This window comes from Vidua macroura, chromosome 9, assembly GCF_024509145.1.
Source record: "Vidua macroura isolate BioBank_ID:100142 chromosome 9, ASM2450914v1, whole genome shotgun sequence".
Taxonomy (NCBI): domain Eukaryota; kingdom Metazoa; phylum Chordata; class Aves; order Passeriformes; family Viduidae; genus Vidua; species Vidua macroura.
In genome coordinates, this window is record NC_071579.1 from 28815108 (window position 1) to 28839068 (window position 23961).

Consider the following 23961-nt stretch of genomic DNA (forward strand, 5'->3'; position numbering starts at 1 on the left):
ATGATTGATGACAATACACCTGAGGTTGCAAGGTGTAGGCTCCAGATAACCAGCTAACAGAAGAGGAGATAAGGGCAGTGCTTGAGACAGAGCTGTTTTCTACCTCAGGGTCAATGTCACATCAGCTGCCCCAACGCCTGCATCCCTCTGAGCCTGGGAGTTTAGAGCAGGCAAAAATTCCCTGGCAGGAGCAGCTCAAAAATTGTTGCCTTCCCTTTTTATCCAGCGGAATGCACAGGCACAGGCAGATACAAAACCCTTAATCCCACCAGAAAAACCTGAAACAAAAGAAATTCCAGGTTCTGGTGAGTTTGGGGAGGAACTGGCGTTGGTGGTGCTGCCCTATCCTGTCCACCACAGTGGGACCTGTGGTGCTGCACTACAAATAAGTAAAAATATTGGTTTATAATGGTAATAATTACTGTATTCAACTCTAGCTTTTTGATTTACAGAAACAGGAGGTATTAATGGGATATAAAAGGAAGATAAATCTGCAGGCACAATTTGACCTGAAATCTGGCAGTTGTGTTGGGTGCTCACTGGGCTCTTCAGCCACCAGGGTAAAACCAGGAGTTTGAAATCTGGGGACTGCTAATACCTCTGCATGGCCTTTCTGGGTGGTTTTCAACAAAACAGCTCGATGTGGGAGAGAACCTGGGCAGGAAAAACTACATCCATCTGAAAGTGGGAGAAACAGCAGCAAGATAAAGCAATTTAGCAACACAGAGTTTGCAAATCTCCATCTGCAGCCTGGATGACGTTCCAGCCTCACAGGTAAAGTGTCTGCGTGGTATGACACAGCAGGCAGCACATGAATCCAGGCTGGAAAGCAGTCCAGTTTCCCACTGCTGATGGAGATGTTAGAGTGGCAAGATTCCAGCTGGTTTTGTCCTGGGAAAGCTGGATGAGGCAATCACAACCCACCTGAAATACCCTCCTGGGAGTTCCTGAAGCCAGGATACCCCAGCAGCAATGTCTTCAAGCGGGGAGGTGCAAATAAATACAGCCTCTCTGTGTTTATCCTCTTCCTCATGAAAACTTGTGAGAATACAACATGGGATGCAGGAGAGCCCCACTGAGAGGAGTATCTCAACCAGAGGAAGGGGCTGGAGCAGCAGAAGCAGTGCTGAACACGTGCACAGCCTTCCCAAGCCCTCACACCAGGGTTATTAATCTGAACTTACACAGGGAGGGAGAGTTAGGAACACCAGTAAAAGATGGTACCAAAATTTAATGGCAACCAAAATGAAACAATAAAAGCTTCAGCATAGTATTTTTTATTACCCTCCAGGTTATAATAAATCATTAGTTAGGTGAATCAAAGCACGAAATCACAAGGACAAGATAAAGTTATGTCCTTTATGAGAGGTTTCTAAGCCTACAGGCTGAATATTCAGCCACTGCTGAAATCATACTTCAGTCAGACTATCCTGATGATCCTGATGACTGTCAAACCTCTCCTCTCTTCCTCCAAAAAAAAAAACCACAACCCAAACCAAAACCACAACAAACTCAGGTACTGTTACCACTTCCAAAAATCTGTGTTTTTCTGGTTTGGGAGCAACAGTCCCAAGTCAGGTCACTACATTTGGCTGTCCTTGCCACAGCAGTGGAGAGAGGCACCACTGCTGTGTGTCTGACCAGCTTGATGATCAGGAGAGGTGGTTAAAGTTACAAAAGCCACTTGACTCATCTGAGAAATGCCCTTAATCAGATTACACTGGAGATTCTCAAGAAGGGCAGGCAATGGCACTGCAGTTTGTGTCCTCAGAGGTGAACCATGCTCAGGGTCCTCACCTCCAGAGCATCTACAGAGCCCCTGCAAAAAACCTGGAGGCACATCCTGCTTCACACAAGCACTGACCTCTTTGACCATGACCCAAAAAAAGAATCTCTTGGCAAATTTCCACCACACAAAAGATATTGCAGCTACACAGTGGAAAAGGGAAATGTTTTGGGTTGGCAGCTAAATGATGAAGGCCATAATGAGCACAGAGCCCTCTTGTTTTACATATGCAATGTGCTCTGCCTTTCTTCAAGCTGTCACAGGAGCCCTGTGGATAAGTGTGGAGGCGGCATGAGGGCTACAACTAAATGCATGTTCCATTGTTCAGATGTCAGGGAGCCTGAGCTGCTCTCACAGGAATTACATTCAGACAGCGTCAGTCTGAAAGGAAAGGAACGGGCGATACCAGCCCACCATCACCAGCTCTGCTAAAAAACCCTCAGAAGAAGAGTTTGACCTTGCAGATGTTAGAAGACTCACAGCACTCATGAACAACTTTGCACTGGTGGAATTGCCTTTTGGAGCAAAGCTGGTTATTTCACAGCAGGCCCAACCAAATGTCTTTGCAAAAATCATGTACCACCACCGAAGCTGCAGGAGGCAAATCCCTGGAAGGATCCAGGCTCATGAAATGGTGCACAGGGTTCTAAAGTCCCTCTGTTGTTAGACCTGGACTGTGATGCACAGCCCCAGTATGGCAACAAAAGGCAAACCAATTTGTCTCTTTTCACAGTGAAGTCTCTCCAAGTCAGATGTCCCAGATGTCCCTGGGTGGACCCAGCAGCAGCTGGAATACTGGATTTCATGGGATCAGACTTATGAACCACAGCTTGTCTGGGGCAAACACAGCTACTAAGGGCAGAAGACCTTGGGGATGTGCAGACAGCTTTTTCAAAATGTTCCATTTGTCCCAGAGAAGCTGTGGCTGCCCCTGGATCCCTGGAAGTGTCCAGGGCCAGGTTGGACAGAGCTTGGAGCAACCTGGGACAGTGGAAGGTGCCCCTGCCCATGGCAGGGGTGGGAACAGTACAATAAATTGGGAAAGCAGGGTAGTGAGGCACAGTGGCTCTGAATGTCACGTTGGATACTGTTGTGCTCATTGGGATTTAGGCTTTAATGTGCTGGATTTTGCTCCACATGACACAGCTGCCTTCACAGAAGCTGTGCATCAGTGCACATCCTGCTGCACGTAAGATCAAAGTGTCTCTTCTTATCTCAAAGGAACCTTCAGCAACAAGACAGTACAATTTGAAATCATGCAGCTACCAAAAACAGGCAGAGATAAAGCTTGTCTCATTTAGCCCATTGCAATAAACACAGGGAAAAGGCAAATATTGAGGTCCGTAAGCACATTCAATCCCACGGGACAACTGCACATCCAAAGGTGTGGCTCCCAACACCCTCCCAGCTCCCAGTGTCTCTTGAAATGTTTCTGATTTGGATGAGACCCATGGGCAGAGCGAGGCCAACTCAGCCAGTGAGGTGATGTCTTCCCAAGCAGTCTGCCAAACTAAATCAGTTTTGTGTGAGTCCCTACTGATTCCTTCTAGCAAGGAACTGCCTCAGAGGCTGGCCCTGAGCACGGGGAGCCACCATTCTGTGGGGCAGGGTTGTTGCACTCTCGCCTTCTTGTCCTCTGACCTCCTGAACAAGGGGACCAGCTGGCCCAGCACCCCCAGTTTCCATTAACAGCAGCATCTGGAAAAGAAACAACAACAAAGCTGGAAAGGACCTTCAGAAACAAGCAGCTCTTTCCATGGGAAGAGCTGTCAGCTCCCATGAGCCGTATTTGAATACAAACAGCTCTGCCCCTGTCCACATCACTAACAATACACTGGAGTCATTAACAATGAGGGATTGTTTCAGAGGTGTTAATTCTCTGTTCAGCATTTCTGGTGTTTGTTCAAACTACACTTCAGGTAGACATGAAAGGGGGAAAAAATGGGCAATTAGCTTTATATTTGCTTGAAGGATGTTTCTCTCTTTGTCTTAGTCCAAGCCTAGATAGGAAACAGACCAACTAAACTTGTCTCAGCCACATTTCAAGGTGGTAGGGGCAGTGTTAGCACTTCAATGAACTGCTGCTTGATTATTCAGCTTTCCCTCCAATGCTTTTCCTATTACACTGATTCTTCTGGACCCTGAGCATGTGAGTGACATAAATTCAAAACACCGAGAATCACGGAGGCGACACATAAAAGGAGGAAATGGGAGCGAGAAATGAAGTTACAGTGTTGACAAATGGATGGATGTGAGCTTTGGGAGGGTTGGATGTGACTATGAGTGTGAAAAACAGACTGAGCTAAGGTGTCAGTGACTCCACCATTCAAGGCTCCATGGACTGCCTTAGAAATACCCAAAAAATTGACCCCCTGTTCAGTGAAATCTTGGCTTAAAGTGCATTTCAGCCTGGCTCAGTTTGGACACAGCCATGCAGAATGAGTACTGGGTAAGGCTGTAAACAAAGCCAGTGATAAATGCAGTGCATCAAACTGTGGGTTGGTGCCAGAGCTCTGGGTGCCTGGGATCTGGTATTATTTAGCATCTAAATTAATGAGCTGGAAGAAGTAAACAAAATGATTAAATTCATAGATGATCCTAAACTAGAAGGAGTTAAGAACATCAGTCAGGAGACAGCGGAGACATAAAGTGACCAAGAAGCATTAATAAATGCTTCAAAACAACATAACAAGATTTTAAGATTAAAATGCATGGTAGCATATCTGGGGGAGAACAGTTTGCAACATGCTGGCTTTATCAAAAGGAAAAGCTTAGGAAACAGAGCTGTTTCCTAAGGACAGACCTGTGGCTTTCCAGGGATTGTGAACTAGGCAGGAATCCCTATTTTGATACAGTTGCAAGGCATGTACGTGCAAAAATAAACCCACCTCCTCAAGAGGGCACAGAAATTCAGAAGTGGGCAGGGAAAATACATCTGTCCCTTTTGCAGGGGCCCAGCTGGGGACAGCCAGGGCTGGCATCAGTCCCCATCCATCAGCTGCCAGCCCTGGACACCCCTAACACAGCTGGGGTTGTCTCCTGGGTCTCTCTCACCTTTCCTCCTGCTGATCTCACAGGCAGTGCCGCTGTAGCCGAGGGGACACAGGCACTCACACTCTGTTCCTGGAAGCAAGCACAGATGGTGGGAATTACACACCTGGAGCCACATTTCCCAGCAGGCATCCACTGCTCCCCAGCACTTCATCTTCTGGGAGGAAGGGACAGTGGGTGAGATGCCATCGTTTTTCTCCGGTGCTGAAGGGATCAATACCAATAAACAGGGGAGCTGTGACTGCCCTGCACCCCCTCACACCTCCCCAGACATTTGTTCCTGCCCTGCAGCTCAACCTCACACTCACTGCTGCAATTCCACAAGCCAGGGGACCACAGAGTCCTCCTGCTCTTCTCCAAGAGAGATCACAGAATCCTGGAATGGTTTGGGCTGGGAGGGACCCTAAAGCTCATCTCATCCCATCACCTGCCATGGGCAGGGACACTGCCATGGGCAGGGACACTTTCCATTGTCCCAGGCCCTGTCCAGTCTGGCCTTGGACACTTCCAGGGATCCAGGGGCAGCCACAGCTTCTCTGGGCATCCTGTGCCATGACCTGCCCACCCTCACAGCCAGGAATTCCTTCCCAACATCTCATCTAATCCTGCCTTCCCTGTGGCCTCCTCTGGACTCACTCCAGCAGCTCCGTGTCTTTTTAGCATTTGGGGTCTCAGACCTGGACACAGCACTGCAGGTGGAGAGAGCTCTTGGTGAAGCTGATAAAGAACAAACTGCAGCATCAAGAAAGAACAACCAGGACAGGAATATCCTAACTTGGCTTTGTGGCAGAGGAAAAACCCAATATCCCTGCCCTGGCTGCCCAGGAAAGTGCATTCCATGTCAGGAACCTGGAGAAGAGTTCCCACTTAGGAAAATACATGGTCATTTAAAACCTTTGCTGAGAAGATCCTAAATGAAATGCTAACCTGGACTCAGCTCCTACAAAGTTATTTAAACAAAGGTCACCACGAGACAAATGCTTGAAGTGTTACAATCAGCTGCTGGTACCTGAAGTGATCGTTTCTGCATTAGATACAATTTGATGATAACAATTCTCATCAGGACTTTTGCAGATGCAGATTGGAATTAGGCACTTGACAAAATGGTCCCTTTGTTACAACCTCTCATCACATCATATATCTCTTGTTTAGGCAGAGTGGTTTTCATTCAATTTATTTTTCCCCTTCATTTTTTAAATCACAGCCTGCTTATAGAAGAGGACAGCTTCTATCAGAAACAGGGGGAGGTGGTGGTGGTGATCACTGTGCTTGGCACTTATATGGTGCTTTTCATCTTCAAAACCCTTTTACAAACACTAATTAATGCTGAGACAGTAGTCACTTCTCCAGGAGGAGAGAAGCAATCTTAAAAGCTAAAGGAGGAGACTTAAAGATGTCAAGGATTTTTTTTTTTAAATGCATAACTGAGAAGTAACAAATTCTTTTGTAAAACTGATACAGATAATGGTCACTCCCATGACAAGGAATCCCTTGACTTTACTGTCTTTACTTACCAGGACTCTACAAACACAGCAACTTTAAAAACACAGAGTAATTCCCTGGTAAAGAAATGACAGGAAAATCTAAAGAGCAACTTGCTTACCACATGCTCCCCACAAATTCCCAACTAATTTCCTTATCACTCTCTACAGCTCCCTGAAAGGTGGTTGGAGTCAGGTGGGGTTTGTCTCTTTTACCAGGCAGCACTGACAGAATGAGAGTCTCAAGTTGTGCCAAGGAAAATAAAGGTTGGAATAAATTCTGAGATTCTTTATCTTATTCAAGATAAAGTTCTGGAATAGCCTGCCCAGGGAGGTGGTGGAGTCACCATCCCTGGATGTGTTTAACAAAGCCTGGGTGTGGCACTGGGTGCCAGGCTTTAGCTGAGGTGTTGGGGCTGGGTTGGACTCGATGATCCTGAAGGTCTCTTCCAACCCAGTGATTCTGTGAATTCAATCAAGAGGGTAGGAAGGAGGAGCAGGACCCCTGTACCTCTCAGGAAGGGGATGCCATTCCCGTGGCACGGAGCACAGCGACAGGAGCTGCTCTCCAGCTGGAACTCATCCAGAGCCCGGCGCAGATTCTCCTTTATTTTCATGGACAAGTCAGAGGGAGTCACCAGCTCATACAGCGGCTCTGCCTATGGGGAGGGGAGAAACTGCATTAATTCCCAAGCTCAAAATGCTGTGAACATCCCAAGGCTCGCCAGTGGCACAGCTGGAGGGGGAAATGGAGGCTGTGTGGCACAAACTCCATGTTTCCCATTGCTATTTGCTAAAACCTTGTGAAAAATGAGGCCACGATGTCAGGAATACTCCCAGGGATGCTCCCCTTGGTTTCCAACACCAGAGGAGTAACAAAATTTTTGGTGTAACAAAGTACAGCAGCTAACCTGTCAGATAAGAAACAGGCTAAGTTGCACTGGAGTTTCATTAAATCCTTTCTCATCCATTTTTCTGGTACAGACATTTTTAGATCAGATTTGCCCAAACTTACATTTTCTAAGTGATCTCTTACTCTTATTTTAAGAATCCCCCCTAAAAACCATCCACAAAAATCTCCTCCTACAGTCCCCCAGCACAGCCAGAGGCACCAGTCACAGGGATGCACATCTGCACTTCCACCTTCACCACTGCTGCATTTCAAGGCTGTTTTTTATCCTTGTGGAGCCCAGATAAGGGTTTCATTGCCTTCCAGAAGTGACAGGATTTGATCTCCATCTGCAGATGGGGTTGGGGAGAGAAAAAAGAGTGTGCACAGCACAGTGAACATGCAGGACCAAGGAGACTTTGGCTCATTCATTTACTTTCCTCCTGAGAACAAGGGAAAGTTAAAGTGGGGTGTCAATAGTGCCAGTCACCCATTACCACCAGTGGGATGACAATTCCATCCCAAATTCCCATCCTCACTGCAGAGATGCTGCCATGCAGGCCACACACACATAAAGTCACCCTCCTGCTATCACAGGCTCAAACTACAAGAACTAAAGAATGTTCCAATTAAAAAAAAAAAAATCCTCATTTCCTGCTGCTGTACATCCACTCTTCATCAATTATCTGTGATCCATACTTTGCTTTTTGAATTCAGACCATACAAATGAGGAAATACACTAAGAGTGACCTGCCAAGTCCCTCCAGCAGATGATTTATGAACTGATTTGCTTTAGTTTTCCCTAACTAAGCATTCTTGGGCTGACATTTAGTCACACTCCACTGGTACTTTTGATCTTCCAGCCCCACAGGGATATTGGTATGGAAATGAAGATACCAAATCCAAATTACATCCGCCTGAGGTTTTTCACTGGGCAGCCTGGTCAGTGATGCCAGGCAAGACAAAGAACACCTCAATTCCTCATGGGAGGTTTTTCTGTGTGGGGGATTTGGTGCAGAGGTCTGCATTTCTCTTGTCTGCTGCCCTGAGACCTCCCAGTGCATTTCTGGAAGGTCAATCCACAGCACAGCAGGGGCTGCAGCAAGTGCCAGATGGGCACTGGCTGTATTTCCAAATTACTGATTTTTGCTTGATTCACCTTTTTAGAATTCACCTCTTTCTTGAGAAACAACCCCCTTTTACCAATGTAAAGATATATGCCTAAAATTAAATTTTACAATGAAAAAAAAAAAACTATAAATCAACTTCCACCTCTACCAGTCCAAACTCCTGTTTAAAAGGATGTTCTCTCGCACCTTTGTACTATTCACTCATTTTGACATTAAAGATGATGAGGCAGAATTGCTACACACTTCTGCTTGCCTTTTTGCATTTCTAAATCTCTCCAGGGATCAAAAATCCTTGCCTCTTCAAAGCCTAACTCCTGTTTTTAAGGTTCAGCTAAGCTGCACAAACATCCAGGCATGCACAATGAACCACCTGAAAGAGTGGTCAGTGGTGCTCACAGAAGTTGATAAACATCAAGGAAAATAGAAGTCCTTATAAAATGCATGCTGCCAGATACAATTTTTGGTAAGTTATACATTGGTGAAACAGAAGGTGGATCATCAAGAAATGCCATCTGCACAGCCAGGGTAAAGGGTTAAAGCTGTTTACTTTGTGTATTTCCAACCACAGTCCCTTCAAAGCATCCCACCTTTGCATTCCTGAATACTCTCTTACAGAAGCTGCACAATAAAGTCTGTTAATACTGATTTTTTTTTCCCCTCTAAATCCTGTTTATTTAAACACAGAGCTCTTCAAGGAGCTCAGCTGGGACTGGAGGAAGTGGAAGGGTGCAGTACCTTCAGCTTTATGATCTCAGGGTTGTACTGCACAGCATCTCCCCAGTGCTGCATGAGCTGGGCCGTGGGCAGGTCCTTGTGGGCCAGCGTGGTGATGTCTTCACTCGCCCCTCCACGGACCAGCGCCAGGAAATCCTCCACAAACTGCTTCCTGGTAGTGCTGTCTGCAAAAGTGCACTCAGGGAAGTGCCCAGCTCTGCCCACGCTGGGTCTCTGTGGGCTGCAGTTATCAGCTAACAGCAAAAACGCTCCCATGCAGGACCCTTCCCACCCAGAGGGCAAAGGAAAAAGGCCCCAAGTGCTGCTCACCTGGCTTCCTGCAAAGTGTGTCCCTCCTGCTCCCTTGCAGGAATTCCCCATCCTGCACCCTGCATCCCTTCCCTAAATCCCTTCCCCATGGCTTTAAGTTTCTTCCACAGCCTGATGCTCCTCACCACCAGGAATATTCCCTGTTCTCCTCCATATGTATTCCCAGGTGCACCTTCCTCCCGTGCACACCCCCAGCTCCCCACGTCCCCAGAGGCTCCCCCAACACCATCACCTCCCTGTTTTCCCCATCAGGATGCAAAAAGAGGCGTGCTGGGCTGCCCTGCTGAGAGGTGGGGGTTGATCTTTAACACAGAGCTGGCCAGGTGGGTGATGGTTGATCATCTCCTTGGGATGCTGAGCAGATATTTACTCTCTACACAGAAAATCTTGGAAAAACCCCGAGCTCTGAGGTATTTCCCCCTCTGTTAAACCTGGCTGGGGTTAGCCAGCAGACTCAAAAGTGGCTGTGAGGGAGTAGGGAAATGTTTCAGGCAGGCAAGATGACAAAACCTTCCTTTCACTATGACAAAGAAATGAAATGGCAGAAGTGTTTTGTGCTTACCTCCAATCTCTTTCAAAAGGGCTTTACAGCCAGCTAAATCTACTCCAAGCCCCACCGAGAATTTACCAAAATCCACAGCAATGTTAAAGCCCTTCTGTGCACATTTCTGGACATCGCTCAGAGAATAACCTTAAATACACAAAAATTGTAAGCTTTTAATACAATTGTTTCATGTTTTATGTGCATGTACACAGAAAATGAGAGCTGATAAGTATTTTTGCTTTAGGAAAAGAAAAACAAGATATGATGAAGAAGATTAATTCTTGGGGTTTTGTTTGATACTTAACAGAACTATATGAAATGAAATCTCTGTGTTCTACAGAACTCAGAGGCCAAGTGGAAATGCAAGGTAAATGCTGGAAGAGGAGGATTTTAGTCACCCACCCAGCTGTACTGGGTTAAGCAGAGCTGCAGTGGGTAGGAAAACAGTGGATGTCTAAGAACAGACTACCCACCACCCCTCCCCATCCCCAGGCTCCAGGTTTTTTAAGAGGAACAGATGAAATAGCTTTTCCTGCTTTTACCAGCTCACATCTCCAATTCTCTGCTGCCAGAAGAGCCTTAAGTGCCACATGGAAATTTAGATTGGACATCAGGAAACATTTCTTCACTAAAAGGGTTATCAAGCCCTGGAAGAAGTTCCCCAGGGCAAGGGTGGAGTCACCAACACCAGAGGGACTCATGGGCCATGCGGATGTGGCACTTGGGGACATGTTTTAGTGGTGGCCTTGGCAGTGCTGGGTTAACAGCTGGATGCCATGATCTTAGAGAGCTTTTCCAACCTAAAGGATTCCATGATTCTAAGATGTGGCAGATTGGATTCTGTGTGAGAGCAGAGCAAGTACCAACCATGTCACTCAGGGTGGGATACCAGATCTGCCAAAGAAAACTTCAGTTCCAGCACGGACAGTGCAAATATAATGAGGGATTTGAAGGGAAAAAACTGAATTCTCAGACTGGACCTACAAAGCCCTGCTGAGAACTTACAGCCCAGTTCAGCACTTGTGTGAAAACGTTGTTATTGCTGCAGGATCCTGATCTGGGTCGGCAGACACTGAGCATTTTGATGCAAACAATAACACACTTCAGTTCAAACAAACATAGCTTGTGATGGGCCCTCAGCAACAGCTGAGAAATTGGGAAACTCTGTTAGAATTAGAATACCTGAAATGTGAATCTAAATTCTGTCCCTCTCTCTGACTCCAGGGTAAGGAACTTCCCACACAGCAGAAGAACAAACAAGCAGAGTATTACAGAAAGCAGAGCCCAGTAAATGCCTCTGCAAACAGACAGCAGAGGCAGTTCCTCACTCCCCTGCCAATGAATAAATAATTGGGAGTGCAGCTATTGATTAATGTCACACTGCTCGCTCTGTCCTACACAACAATCATCATTTCTCACAACAAAGGGAGCCAGAGCCAAAGAGCAGGAGCAATGTCAGGCACAGGAGTCACCCAGCAAATTATTTACTGTTTCCTACATGCTGGAAAAGCTCTTGAGGCTAAAGGTGTTCCAAAACTGCCATTTGAAAGGCAGTGGAAAAAGAACTTGGGTGAAGGTTTTCAAAGCCAACAGAAGTGTTAAAATCCACTATTCTCATTCATCTCAACATCTTGTCAGCCTCTAAAACGTGTTGTCTAAAATGCTTGCCACAGGGCCTTTCTTTGTGAACTAAATGCAGCCCACGATGCTGAGCATGCTTTGAAAACCTCTTTATTCACTGCCAACCTCAGCTCCCACATTTCCTGCAGGATTTCTTTGAGATGCAGTTGACTCCTTCTCCCATCATCTCCCTCTGAGACCTGTGTGCCTGCACAGAGGTTCTCCCACCCAAAATCTGGCCCCAGACCCGCCATCAGACCCACGTACCCGCCTTGCGGAGCTCGTCGCTGTTCATGACCAAAGTGTATTCATAGGTGCCTCCCACAGTGGCCTCCGTGATGAAGTGTGTCCCAAAATCCCTGAAGAGCTCCCGGTATTCCCCGTAGCTGTACTCCGTGGGGAGCTGCCGGAGCCGCTGCAGGAACTCGTGATGCAGCATCAGGGCCCGGGGCTTCAGCTTGTAAACACCAACAGCCAGCTCAGAGCGGGCGTGGATGAACTTGCTGGACTGCAGGAAAGGCAGGAGAGCCCAGGAGGAGTGAGGGATGTCATTCTCGTGACAATGGGAATTTGTTATTTGCAGTTAAACCATCAGCGCTGGTCGGGATCTATTAATTTCACAGTTTACAACTGGAAATCTTGTAAGTGGAAATCTCCTAACTATTTTTCATTTCTTAAAAAACTCTCCTGTTTTTCACAAAAAGCAAAACTTTCAGTAGTAGAAGTTCCTGAGAGTCAGGCCATGACTGGGACACTGGAAAAGGCAGGGTCCAGGTTCTGATGTGGCACATCCAGAACTCAAGGACACCTCAGCATCCTGCAGGACTGCTTTACCCCTAATAAAACTTCATCTCTCACAAACTCTCTCCTGAAAAGTTCTGACATCTGAAATCATGATTTGTACAGGAAATGGCCATTCTCTGGCTGAGCCAGATTCATATTTCACAGACTATGCCCTTATCAAAATAGAAAGGAAAGAAGAAAACACAAACACTCTCTCGCACACACACACTCACGTATTTATATGGCTCTGTGTAGATATGTAAACATGGATAATTTTTTTCTCTCCCCTTTCTGGCATCAAAGTCTGGAACAGAAAATGTCTTCCATTATGTTCAAAGGATTTAGTGTTCAGCTATCTGGGCCAGCAGGACTAGCACATCAGGGAAGGATCTGTATAGAGCACTGCACCTTAAATAATAAAATCAGGACTTAATATTTGGTTTCTTTATGGATGTATGTTGCAAATGCATCTCATCAGACTCTGATCTTGTTGTGAGAAATTTCACTTTGCAGGAAGCAAACGCAAGGAATACTTTGCCATTCCTGAAAGGAGACACAGATTGGTGATAGTATTACACCACTGATATGAGCTACCTTTGTTTATGGCAGTAACAGATGAAAAAAGAGAAAACACATTATGGCAGTCATAGGAGTTACAGATTCAAGCTGAACAGGCTTTTCAGTTTCAATTTTTCACTACAAGCATTCAAAGGTGGATGCCCAGCAGGGCAGTGGACAGACCACGCTGAGAATCAGAGAATATCCCCAGCTGGAAGGGACCCTCAAGCATCACCAAGTCCTCTCAACCAGCTGTGGCTGATTTCAGAGGCCAAGCAGCCCAGATCCTGGCTGAGAGCTGAATGGAAAAGCTCCTGGACGCTGCAAACACAAAGGAAGGCATTGTGGGGGTAGTCAAGACTTGAACAAATGGCAGAATCCAGTTGGGGAAAGGATTTGATTTATCCCAGTCCAGGCTGCTGACCTGAGGAGGAGCCTCAAACCAACACACACACACACACACACACACACACACACACACTTACAGGGAACATGTTAGCAGGGAATTAAGTGGAGCAGTGCTTACACTTGAAGAAAATCTTTTAATCCTCTGCATGAACTTCTTGAACCTCATGTCATTTGAATTGTAACCAAGTTCAAACACTTTTGGTATTTTTATACCGATGCTGAAGCTTGTCTGCGAAGCTTTTGCCTTCAGGACACTGCTTTCATAATTTGAGTAGGAGTCATATTCAGTCATTGTAAATTCATATTTGCCTTTGGTCTAAACAGAAAGGAAAAACAACAAGTCTCATTTCCTGCACAGTGATTGTACACCTGAAGCATGGGGAAGGAATGCAGACACAAATATACTCATGAATTAATGCTTGCACTTTGAAGATGAAAAGCCTTGTATAATTGCAAAGAACTATTATTATTAACACAGGTACTTCAAGAATACTTGATTTACAGCAGCAGGAAAGCTCCCATCTCCTCCACACTGCAAGGTCCCCAGGCTTTCACTTAATATGTCAATCTCATGCAAAGAAGGTGAAATCTTAAACACGGGCGTCAATTAAAGTACAAATTCTAAAAAGAAAAGGTTTCCTAGTGGGCAGCACTCAAAACCATCATGATATCAGAAGCACTAAGGTCAAATATATGATATTTGAAATCCAGCTTTGATGCATGACAGGAACAAGTTTTCACACAAAGCATGTGGTGTGTTCAACATCGTGGAGTGCATGGGGTATGAGGATGATCTAGAATAGGGTAAAAATCAGCCTGATCCTATTGGGTGTCAAGAATTTTGTGATTTTTTTTTTTTTTTTTTTTTTACAAAATGATCCAGCAATGAAGCTTTGGGCACTAAATCCACTGGAAGATGTGTGTGTAGGTTTATTTGCAGGCACATCTGGCACGCACCTCTGGTGTGTAGCTTTCCACGTTGTAGGGCTTCCTGAACCTCGTGTCTGTGATGTAATGGGGAGAACATCCCCCAGCGTAGTACCTGTGATCAAGGACCAACCCCTCCAAGCTGTTTGTGAAGATATTCAACCTGCAGATGAAGCAGAACAGCAACATTTTATGGTACCATCAATTCAGAGCTAAGCACTGAATGTCTTGGCTGAGAAAAGCAAAAGATTGTTTTATTTGGCCACAGGCTCTTTGTTTCACACTTCTTTATTTTGAAACCCCAAAAGAAATCTTGGCCTCTTTCACTGTCCAACCAACCCAGGTGCTGCAAAAGGACCTGACTAATGAGAAAGCAAAAGACAGAGTTGAATTTTGACCCTTGATGAATATAAATGACAATTTTCATCCCCCAGCTGTGAATGACACCAGTGTTACTGCCACCAGCACTGGGAGCTTTGTGGCATTCACTGGAACTCTCCAGGAAAAGCAGAACAAACTGGATCAGCCAAACCCCCACCCCACCAGGCTGCTCACCCTGAGCACCCCCAAATATCCACAGCATCCATCAGAACCTTCAAAGGCAGGTTTGCCAATCCATGCCATCAATCCAGACTGATTTTGAATTCCCACTTCTTCATTCTGGTTTATCAGGGAAAATCTTTGCCAGGCTGGCCAAGGGTCAACCAGAGGTCAGTAGATAACAGTAAAAATGGTTGGGGAACAAGAAAAGAGGCACTCAAGCAAGAGCTCAACTGATCCTTGAAAGCACAGGGAGTTTTCCTTTGATTTCAGTGGATGATGGACAGAAAACTTAACCTGTCTGCTCTAAGAAAGGATGCAGCACTGCAGTTTGTGGAGATGAGGAGATTAAACCCCATCACTTGCTTCTCCCATTGCTGCTGGTGAGGTGAAACTTCATCAAAAAAACCCCACAAAAAACTATCAGTGCTCCAGGACTCTGTTGGATCTGCCTCTCCTGATTTTGGGGAGAGAGGCTTGCATGATAATGACACTGAAGCTGTAAAAAAATTAACTCTAATTTTAGAACAATCTGGAAAAAAAAAAGGGAAGTCCACTAAAAGCAAATTACTGAGCAATTGTGGCTTCAAAGAGATGAGAAGCATGTTCCTATAATTGTCCAACATTATTTTTAATTTTGATTAAACTCAGAAGTACAAAGCATTAGCAATGACATGTGCAGAAGCCATATCTCCAGAGAATAATGAGAAAATTATATTTTTTCCTTGCAATATGATTTTCCCTTTTCTTTTTTTTTTAATGTAAAAAGCAATTTTTTCCCTGCAGAGTAAGGAAAAAAACCCTCTTTTCACACAGTCTGATCTTATAGAAAGTTGTCACAATCTTAGCCTGCAAAAGCTGAATCAATTCAGACTTAGATTTTAATCCCCACAGAGCTGCTAATATGCAGGTTTACCCTACCCCTCTCACACAAAGCACAAAAATTCCACCACCTCTCAATGTCATGGAAGAAATGAAAAGAATTTGAACACTTTTTTCCCCCTCCCCACCAAACCAATACAGGGTGTAAGAAAACAAATCCAAGGATTAATGATTTGGGTTAGGAGGGATCTTTAAAGGTCATTTAGTCCCACCCCCTGCCACGGGCAGGGACACCTTACAGCATCCCAGGTTGTTCCAAGCCCTGTCCAACCCTGCCTTGAGCAATTCCCGGGATCCAAGGGCAGCCACAGCTTCTCTGGGCACCCTGTGCCAGGGCCTCCCCACCCTCACAGGAGTGAATTCATTCCCAATACCCCATCTAACCCTGTCCTCTGGCAATGGGAAGCTATTCCCCCTTGTCCTGTCCCTCCAGGCCCTTGTAAATCCCTCTCTCTATTTTTCTTGCTCACTCCTTCAGGTGAAAGGCTGCAATGAGGTCACCCCAGAGCTTCTCTTCTCCAGCCTGAACAACCCCAATTCTCTCAGCCTTTCCTCTTAGCAGAGCTGCTCCATCCCTCTGACCAACTTGGTGATCTTCTCTGGACTTGCTCCAGCAGGTCAATGTCCCTCAGGCTTTGGATCAGGTTCCTGGATCCCAACTCACTCCTGGATACAGCAACTGCTCCAGCTTTCCTCTGTTCAGTGTCTGAAGTCACAGTAGATCATTCCCAGCCTTAAGTCAAACAGCATCTCACCAAAGTCACAGCCTTACCCTTTTGCCAGATTCTCTATTCCCCAGTACTCTTCCATCTCCTGGTCACATTTCCTGAACACTTTTTTGCAGTTTTTCTCATCTGACTGGTCCCCACAGTCGTCATCCCCGTTGCAGAGCAGCCTCCGTGCAATGCATCTCCCTAGGATGGAAGGGGAAAGTCACCCATAAAACAATCTGTGATCACACTCCCTGACATGGAGTCTAGGAGCAAAATAGAAAATTTCTGGAATGAATGGTTCAAATCTAGCTGGGGAAAAAAAAAATCTTCTCTATCTATATGGATCCCCAAAGTCCATCTGCTCAGTTTCACTCAAAAGCATCATAATCTGAAAATTTCTTGCTCATCTTAGGAAAAAACACACAATAATTAAAAGTATAAAAAAGCATAGAATGTTTTCGCTATTTTTTTTCTTCATTTTGAGAGAACAAACATGCTGTTTCAGCAGCCCTTGTATATGGTATTATTTTCTTCCTCTCTTCCCATGTCCACAATTACTGAGCGTTTTCAGTCTCACCAAAACTCTGGAAGATGGAGAGCAGAGGCTTTTCCTTTACCCCATCTCAGGTGCTGAGCTCCTGTTGCTGTCACTTGTGCTACAGATTTTGCTGATATAGCCAGGTAATAATCTCCTATTTGCAGGTTCTAAAGATGGATGATAGGCTCGCTGACACGAACACAAGCATGGAAGGAGCCAGGGCAATTCCTGGCATCCCCCCGGCCCAGCAAACTCCTGCAGAAGCACAAAGTCCAGCACAGTGGCATCAGACGTGACACCTGAGCAGCACCAGTCCCCAAATCCTTACCTGTAACCGCACACACAAACCCATCGCAGCGAGCTCTACTCCTGCAAGGACTGTTTGTGACACACTGCTCAGCCTCTCTGTCAGAGGCATCACAGGGATCTCCGCTGAACTGAGAGGGCTGTTCCAGGCGGGCAAATCTGTACTGTGATGAAATAAAAAATATTGACTCAAGTGCGCAGAAATGGTGAATTTTACGCTTCTCTGCTTGAAAAACAAACTTTGTGTCGCCGGGATCTGATCTAAGCGCGCTCTGTCATATTAAAAGAGAAAAGTGTCAGCACAGAAGCGTGAAGCTGGTAATTTGCCTCGTTTCAAAGGTTTCTGATCTGCGACAGTTTTAATTTTACTGAGGAAGGGTTGAGGACTGGGAGGGATGAAGGAAAGTTTGCTTCTCTTTGACAGTTTGTTTAAATGAGCCTGACAGTGCAGTGCGGGACTTTGCAAGAGTAAGGAAGGATCCAGTTCCATCTCCTCTCTTTCAATTAGTGCTGGTAACGTCACCCCTTGTTATTTTCTGTCAGTGTATTTACTTGCCCCTCTGTATCATTAGGGATTTTTTTCCGCCCACAACACTGCTGTGAAGCAGTCAATTACTCCATCCAATATGTTAGCCCTCCTTTTTTCCCCAGCTTCTGAGATTAACTCTTTGATACGAAGCTTCACTCTCCCCCCAGCTCCCATCACTGGTTATTTCTGCTCAAGCCTGAGAACAGCTTCTCCAGCTTGTTAGCAGAGGTCTCTCCAGCAACAGGGATTTTGCTCTTCACGCTGTTGGGATCATTACTTTCATTTGATGGGGCTTCTCAGGTGGAAAATGCTGGCTGGCAGACAAGAAAAAGCATCTTAATCCTGAGAGGCACCGAGTGTCTCCAGGTCCCACAGGGGACCATTAGTGGGGAAGGTGCCTCACACTGATGCTGGAAGGACAGGACTGTTTTGGAAAAGTCCCTGCAAAGCCTGGCCTTACACCTCCTCAGGACAGTGAGGTACACCCTGGAAAGCACTGGAATTAGTGGGGGTGGTGAGCAGAACAGCTAAAAGCCACCTGAAAGCAAAACCCATGGTCTCACCTGTACAGGGCTTTCCTCGGCAGCCCCCCTCAGTTTGCCCAACCCCATGGACAAAAAGGACATGGCTCGAATGAAGTCCCACCTCCTGGTTTCTCAGAGCTCCCCAGAGCACACACACTCACCCTTTTCTTCTGGCAGGGGTCACACTTGCTCCAGGAGGACCAGGAGGAGAGGATGCAGTCACGGGGCTGTGGTGGGACACTCACGGAGCGGGCGTGCCTGCCCCCGGCCACGCTGCCACTGGGGCTCGGGGACTCCTGGCCACTGTGTCCAACAACACGAGAGCTTCAGGCTGTGAAACTGTGAGCTCTGAGGACCTGGCCCCTCAGCCTATGCCTGTGTGAAACCACACACCAAGGAGAACTAGCACTCATCACGCTGTGTATGCAACCTCTGGATTTCAGTCCTCATCCTGATGGCACCGATTCCACTGGCACTGGTTCTGCAAAAGCCTGATCCACTCTCCAGTGCCAGCATGGGAAACTAAACCCACAGTCCACCAATCTGGGCTTCACCTCAAGCTGTGCAAGCAGTAAAACCTTCACCATCAGTTGCTGCCCTCACTCCATGGCTCCAAGGTCAGATGCCTCCATGATGAACATCAGTCCCAAGGAAAGGCCTGGCATGCACTCAGCATTTCTCAAAACCAGGCTTAATTTCTCTCTTTGTCCAGCAGTCCATTTCCCCCCAAGCTGGCCAAAGGCACTGGTCTTAGATTCTACTCTCACTTCATGAGTCATTAACCCATTAATCCCTTTCAACCCAGTAATGAACCTGAACCCCAAGTGTGAGCCTTTATTCTTCACCCCAGCCACTCTCACTCCCTCACGTGACAGCTGTGTCCAAGGTTTCCACAATGCCACAGCTAAAATGCTGCCTCCTCTTTTGGTGGATTCAGGATTTATGATTAAATCCTTGTCCCAGACAAATGCTTCCTTGTTGCATCTCCTTCCAGTGGGGAGCTTTAGTAAAATGTTGACAATTAGTTTCTTTTCATACCCAGTTTGACAAGGAAACTACCACAGCGACGTTCCCAATTTTTCCACCCCGACAAGGAACAGCATCAGCTGAAGCTTTAAGTATGATTTAGTGCCTGGCATGGCGTTCCCATTATAGCATATTAAAAATCACATGGAATAAAGGAATTACAAAACCTCATCAGCTTGCTGAGGCATGAAATCAGAGCTCAAAGTTCAGAGAACAGTGCAAAAATATAGTTAGATTGGAAAGATTACAAGATGAAACAGCAAAATCTACTACACCAGCAGAGAAAGGAACAGCCCTCAGCCACGTTCTCACCATTTCTGCACTGGAAGGAAACAACCCCATGTGCCTAGCACTCCGTGGGGCAGCCAGCACGGAAGGAGGCTGCATGTTCAAACAATCCCACGTTACAACACGAGCGTGGCAATTTGTCAGCTCCAATTCATCACCAGGATTGCTCCTCTGACGGCGGAAATGCTGCCCTACACCGACTTCCACACGACGGCTTTTGCCATTCGTTAGAGACGGCAGGAATCACTCACGACAGCAATTACAGCCCGTACAACACCAAAGCCTGTGCTGATCCTGATGGTTTCTCCTGTCATCCCTTGCATGTGGTTCCAGAAACCCTCACTCACCCAAAGCCACGAGCAGTCTGGGTGCCCAGCACGGCACAGAGCAGCAGCAGCAGCTGGACGCTCATCGCTCCGAGGTAGCGCCAGCGGTCCCACACCGCCAACACCCCCACCCCGTCTGCCGTGGGGGCTTGAACAGGGCTCAGGCACAAAAAGAGGAACTGCAGAGCTGCTCTGCCACCCTGTAAACAGCAGATGACCCAGCACCTGGCAGGCTCACAAGGTAAACGCCGCAGTGGTTAGCACACGGCTTTCCCGAGGCCAGCAGAGCTGTGCCTAGGAGCAATTTGCACTTTCATTTGTAATGCTCCTTTTCAAGGGACGGGGAAAATGAATATTTCAACAAACGAAACATATTTGAGTCTTGGCAAGAAGGAAGTGATAAGTAAACTCAAGTCGGCTTTCTAGGAAGAGAGTGCAGAATCATTTATTTATTGCTGCTTTTCATGTCTGTCTTCCAGAGGAAGGTCAGACACCAGGCATAAGCACTTATTCTCATGCCTCAAGGAAAGTCTTATCCCCGAGAGTGCCATTCCCTGTCTCTCCTGCTGCTGGGGAGGACAAGAGCCCCAGCCCTGGCTGGGCCATGCCACAGAGATTCCCTGCTCCACATCCCCAAAATCTTGAGCCCAAGAAAGCAGGACCTGCCAGAGTATCAAATGTAATGTCTCGGTGTTTTCTTGCTGCTGCACTGAGTCATTCTCTCTCTTAAATGGTCCTGACTGGGCTGAGAACTTACCCTGGGCTGGTGGCCATCAGTTCAGTTGGGCTTTCAAAGGCAGATCAGACAGAACCTGGAAGAGTTTTTCTTTGGTTGCCTGTTGAGCCTTCACATCCTGCTGCTTCTCCCTCCAGGTACAGCTTTTTGATTCCTGAGACACGAGAGTCTTTCCTTTCATCTTCCTATTAGGCTTAGCCTACAGCAAGTATCTTAGAGAGGGCGAAGTTCTCTGAATCTGTGTTTTCCTGCACAAAATGAGGAATACCATTGTGTTTTCCCACCCTTCCCCTTGCTGGACAATGAGAAGACAGCCTGACTCGTGCAATTCTGGCTTTCAGCAGCACAATCTCTCACCCTGGGACACATCTCTGAGTGCTTTGGTGATACAAAGAGTAAATTCATTTTAATTTGCTCATTATGGCAATGATGGGTGCTACACATAAAATGATTCATACTCACTAATAACAAACAAACCAAACAACCTCAGGCCATTACCTGGCCAAGTGCTACACCTTAAAATGTCACAGTTACCTTACAAATGACATTATTCTGCCTGTGGAGCCACGTCCCTGCAAAATCAGCAACTGGCTGAGACACCTTTCTGGCATGGCAGCCTGATGATAACAATTTAACACAGAGAGGCACATAACTGAATCCTTGTAGGAATCTGCTCCAAATAAAAGACTGCATTTCAGACAGCCCTTTTTTAACCCAGAGCAACTGAGCACGGTGATAAACTGCCCTCTAGACATTGAGGACAAACTGTTAGGGGAGATGATTCAGGCTGTGCAAAGCTTTCTGTTTGCCTTTTCTGCCTGATTTTTTTTTTTTCCTTCCAAATGACTTTGCCCCAGCCTGAACCCAAGATGTGCCTGTGTGATACAGCTTGCTCAACCTCTGGCACAGTTGATTCAGTTGTTAATCATTTGTCCATGACAAGAAAGAAAACAACAAAAAAAAGAAGAAAAAACCACTTACAGAAGGACCTCTCCATCCATGAGACCTTTGCTGGCTGGGAAATACATCCAATATTTCAACAGCAGTAAAAGATAAACCAAGATTATAAACACAGAGCACCCTCTAGACATAACTTCAAACCATGACAGTGGTCCCAGCACGTGGAATTCTCAAGCTCCTCTCTGCTGCTTGTATTTGTTTTGCTGCCTCTCATCATATCTCAGTGGTGAATGAACACGCAGGAGGAGTGGTGAATTACCAGAAGTGAGGCTAGAACAGGAGCAAGGACCCAGGAGACAGAATTTCCTACAGCTCAACACATTTTTCAGAGAGAACTAAAAAGCACCATCAGGTTTTACACATAATTTACAACCTGATTTAATTAGAAGTAGGTCTAACACATGAAATTTATGACAGCAAGCACAGGTCATTTTCTGCTTCCTCAGGTCCATGGATCAGGGGGAATATTGCCTCTTTTCCACTGCTGCTCCTTCTCCACTGGTGACTGTGGCTTTCTGATGAGCTGAAGTCCTAAAACAACTCTCTCTGTTGATGAATTAGCATTTATCACACTTGAAAATCAAATGCCCACCATGAAAATGGAGCCTGCGAGTGCAACACATCCTTTGCAGAATTAATATCCCAAGTTTGGGAGCCTTTGCTCCCTCTAAATGATTCCTCTACAGTTGCACCAACCATGATGGTTCTTTAAATGGCAGTTTCCTGTTAAAAGAAAAACTGAAATACATCAGAGCTGAAAGAAAAATCAGACTGGAGCCAGCAAGCAGCTGTTTACAGAATTATCAGTGCACTTTTCAAAAAGTTGCTTTTTCTCCTCTGAGAAAACTGTTTTATTCCTGGCTTTAGAACTCAGAACGTGTTTCCTTCTGTGGAAAAACTCATTCAAAAGTAAAAGGAAGCTTCCCACCAATTTTAATTGTGAAGAGCATAAGGTGGCAAATATATAGTAAAATTCACAACCAAAGACTACTTCCAGATTTTTACAACAAACCCCATTGCATCACCATTTTTGTGACTAACATTGTTATTTTCTGCTGTGAGGCTGTTCTCTGGAAGGCCGTGGGCATAAAAAACTCACCTTGCTGAACTTAATTCTCCTCTTCTGGCTCTTGATCCACTAAAAATAATGTCTCATTGTGACTGAGGCCACATCTGGCACAGGTTCACCTACTCTAAAAGCTCTGAAGTCCTGTGAAGAGGGTAAGACAAAGAAAACCCCTCCATGTCCCATCCATTGTCTCCATCTCCTCTCCATCAGACCTCAAGACAACACACACACCAACTTGTTTTCAAACTAGAAACAGCATTTCTTAAAGGAAAAAAGATACTCATAATCTGTGTGTCAAATGAACAGTACAAAATTTACAAACAATGCAACACCTCACAGCATTATGACTTCTCATTTCAAATACAGCTCACTTCTGACACTGAGAGCTGTTCTTCTCTAATAACTGTTAGAGAAGACAAAGATGTCACAAAAGGTTTTTTTTTTTTTTTCCCTGCAGCTAGTACCTGGCAGTAATTCTTCCTAATCCTTTATTTTCACAAATGTCTGAGGCTGAATGGGCAGAGATTGCTGCCTGTTAACCTGATTTTCCCTTAATCTATTGTGATTTCCTTTCTTTGCTGGTGAGGAGTATTTATAGAAGTGGTGCTACAAGAGCTATGAAACAGGGTTGAAAAGGCAGCAAATAATACAAGATCTTAAAAGACCTTTTTTCTTTAAAAAAAAAAAAATGTATCTAAAAGCCCCTTGAATGGGCAACATCTGAGGCTATTCTTCTCATTGAGATTTTTTCAGGTGCTGATAAAACATTTTAGGGTGATAGATGAGCCACAGGGCAAACACATCCGTTGAGATAAGACTATTTAAAGCTCTAAAAACTAATAGCTGGAGAACTGTTTCACTAATAGACCTGATATTTCCTGCCTCCAGTAGGATAATTTCATAAAGAGAAAGGCCATGTTAGAGGTACTCAGGAAATCCTATCAGGATATCTCCCCATATTCCTCACTGTCATGAGCTGAAATGTGCAATTCAGCTTCAGACAGCAAATAAAACCAGAAAAAAATCCCACCAAACCCACTTTATTCTTCCCCAAGCCAGTCTTACCCGGGGTATTTAAAAACAACATAATAAAGGTTTTTAATGGGGCTGATCCTAAAAAGCAAATCAGTGTGAGAAGAATTCATGGAAGACCTCAGCACAAGAGAGAAATACTCTTACAAATCATGGCTTTTGCAGCAGTAACATCAGCCCAGAGGCAGGAGCAGGAGGTTGAGTGCCAGGATGGCACGAGCAGGAGCAGGAGGAGAAGCCAGGAGCTGTGCCTGCACTCCCTGCTGCTCAG

The 23961-nt window shown here is 45.7% G+C and overlaps 1 protein-coding gene across 1 annotated transcript; it reads right to left on the minus strand.

The window, feature by feature from the left end:
• Nucleotides 1–1261: 1261 nt before the first annotated feature.
• C8B (complement C8 beta chain) lies at nucleotides 1262–20089 on the minus strand. Its single transcript, XM_053985762.1, has 12 exons — nucleotides 19915–20089; nucleotides 18415–18556; nucleotides 17223–17364; nucleotides 16416–16557; nucleotides 14252–14384; nucleotides 13413–13610; nucleotides 11813–12053; nucleotides 9944–10072; nucleotides 9073–9236; nucleotides 6830–6977; nucleotides 4841–4909; nucleotides 1262–3484 (listed from the first exon to the last, which is right to left on the minus strand). The coding sequence occupies exons 1-12, from the start codon at nucleotides 19977–19979 to the stop codon at nucleotides 3333–3335; spliced, it is 1725 nt and encodes a 574-aa protein (XP_053841737.1). The 5' UTR covers nucleotides 19980–20089; the 3' UTR covers nucleotides 1262–3332.
• Nucleotides 20090–23961: the final 3872 nt, after the last annotated feature.

What these genes read in the sequence shown, in the direction of transcription:
- C8B (XM_053985762.1), bottom strand. Translation starts at nt 19,979, where the DNA reads ATGAGCGTCCAGCTGCTGCTGCTGCTCTGTGCCGTGCTGGGCACCCAG. An exon ending in CGACGAGCTCCGCAAGGCGG is followed by an intron (nt 10,073 to 11,812) that starts GTACGTGGGTCT and finishes TGTGTATTTAAG; the next exon opens with GTTATTCTCTGAGCGATGTC. An exon ending in CCTTTTGAAAGAGATTGGAG is followed by an intron (nt 9,237 to 9,943) that starts GTAAGCACAAAA and finishes GCACTTTTGCAG; the next exon opens with ACAGCACTACCAGGAAGCAG.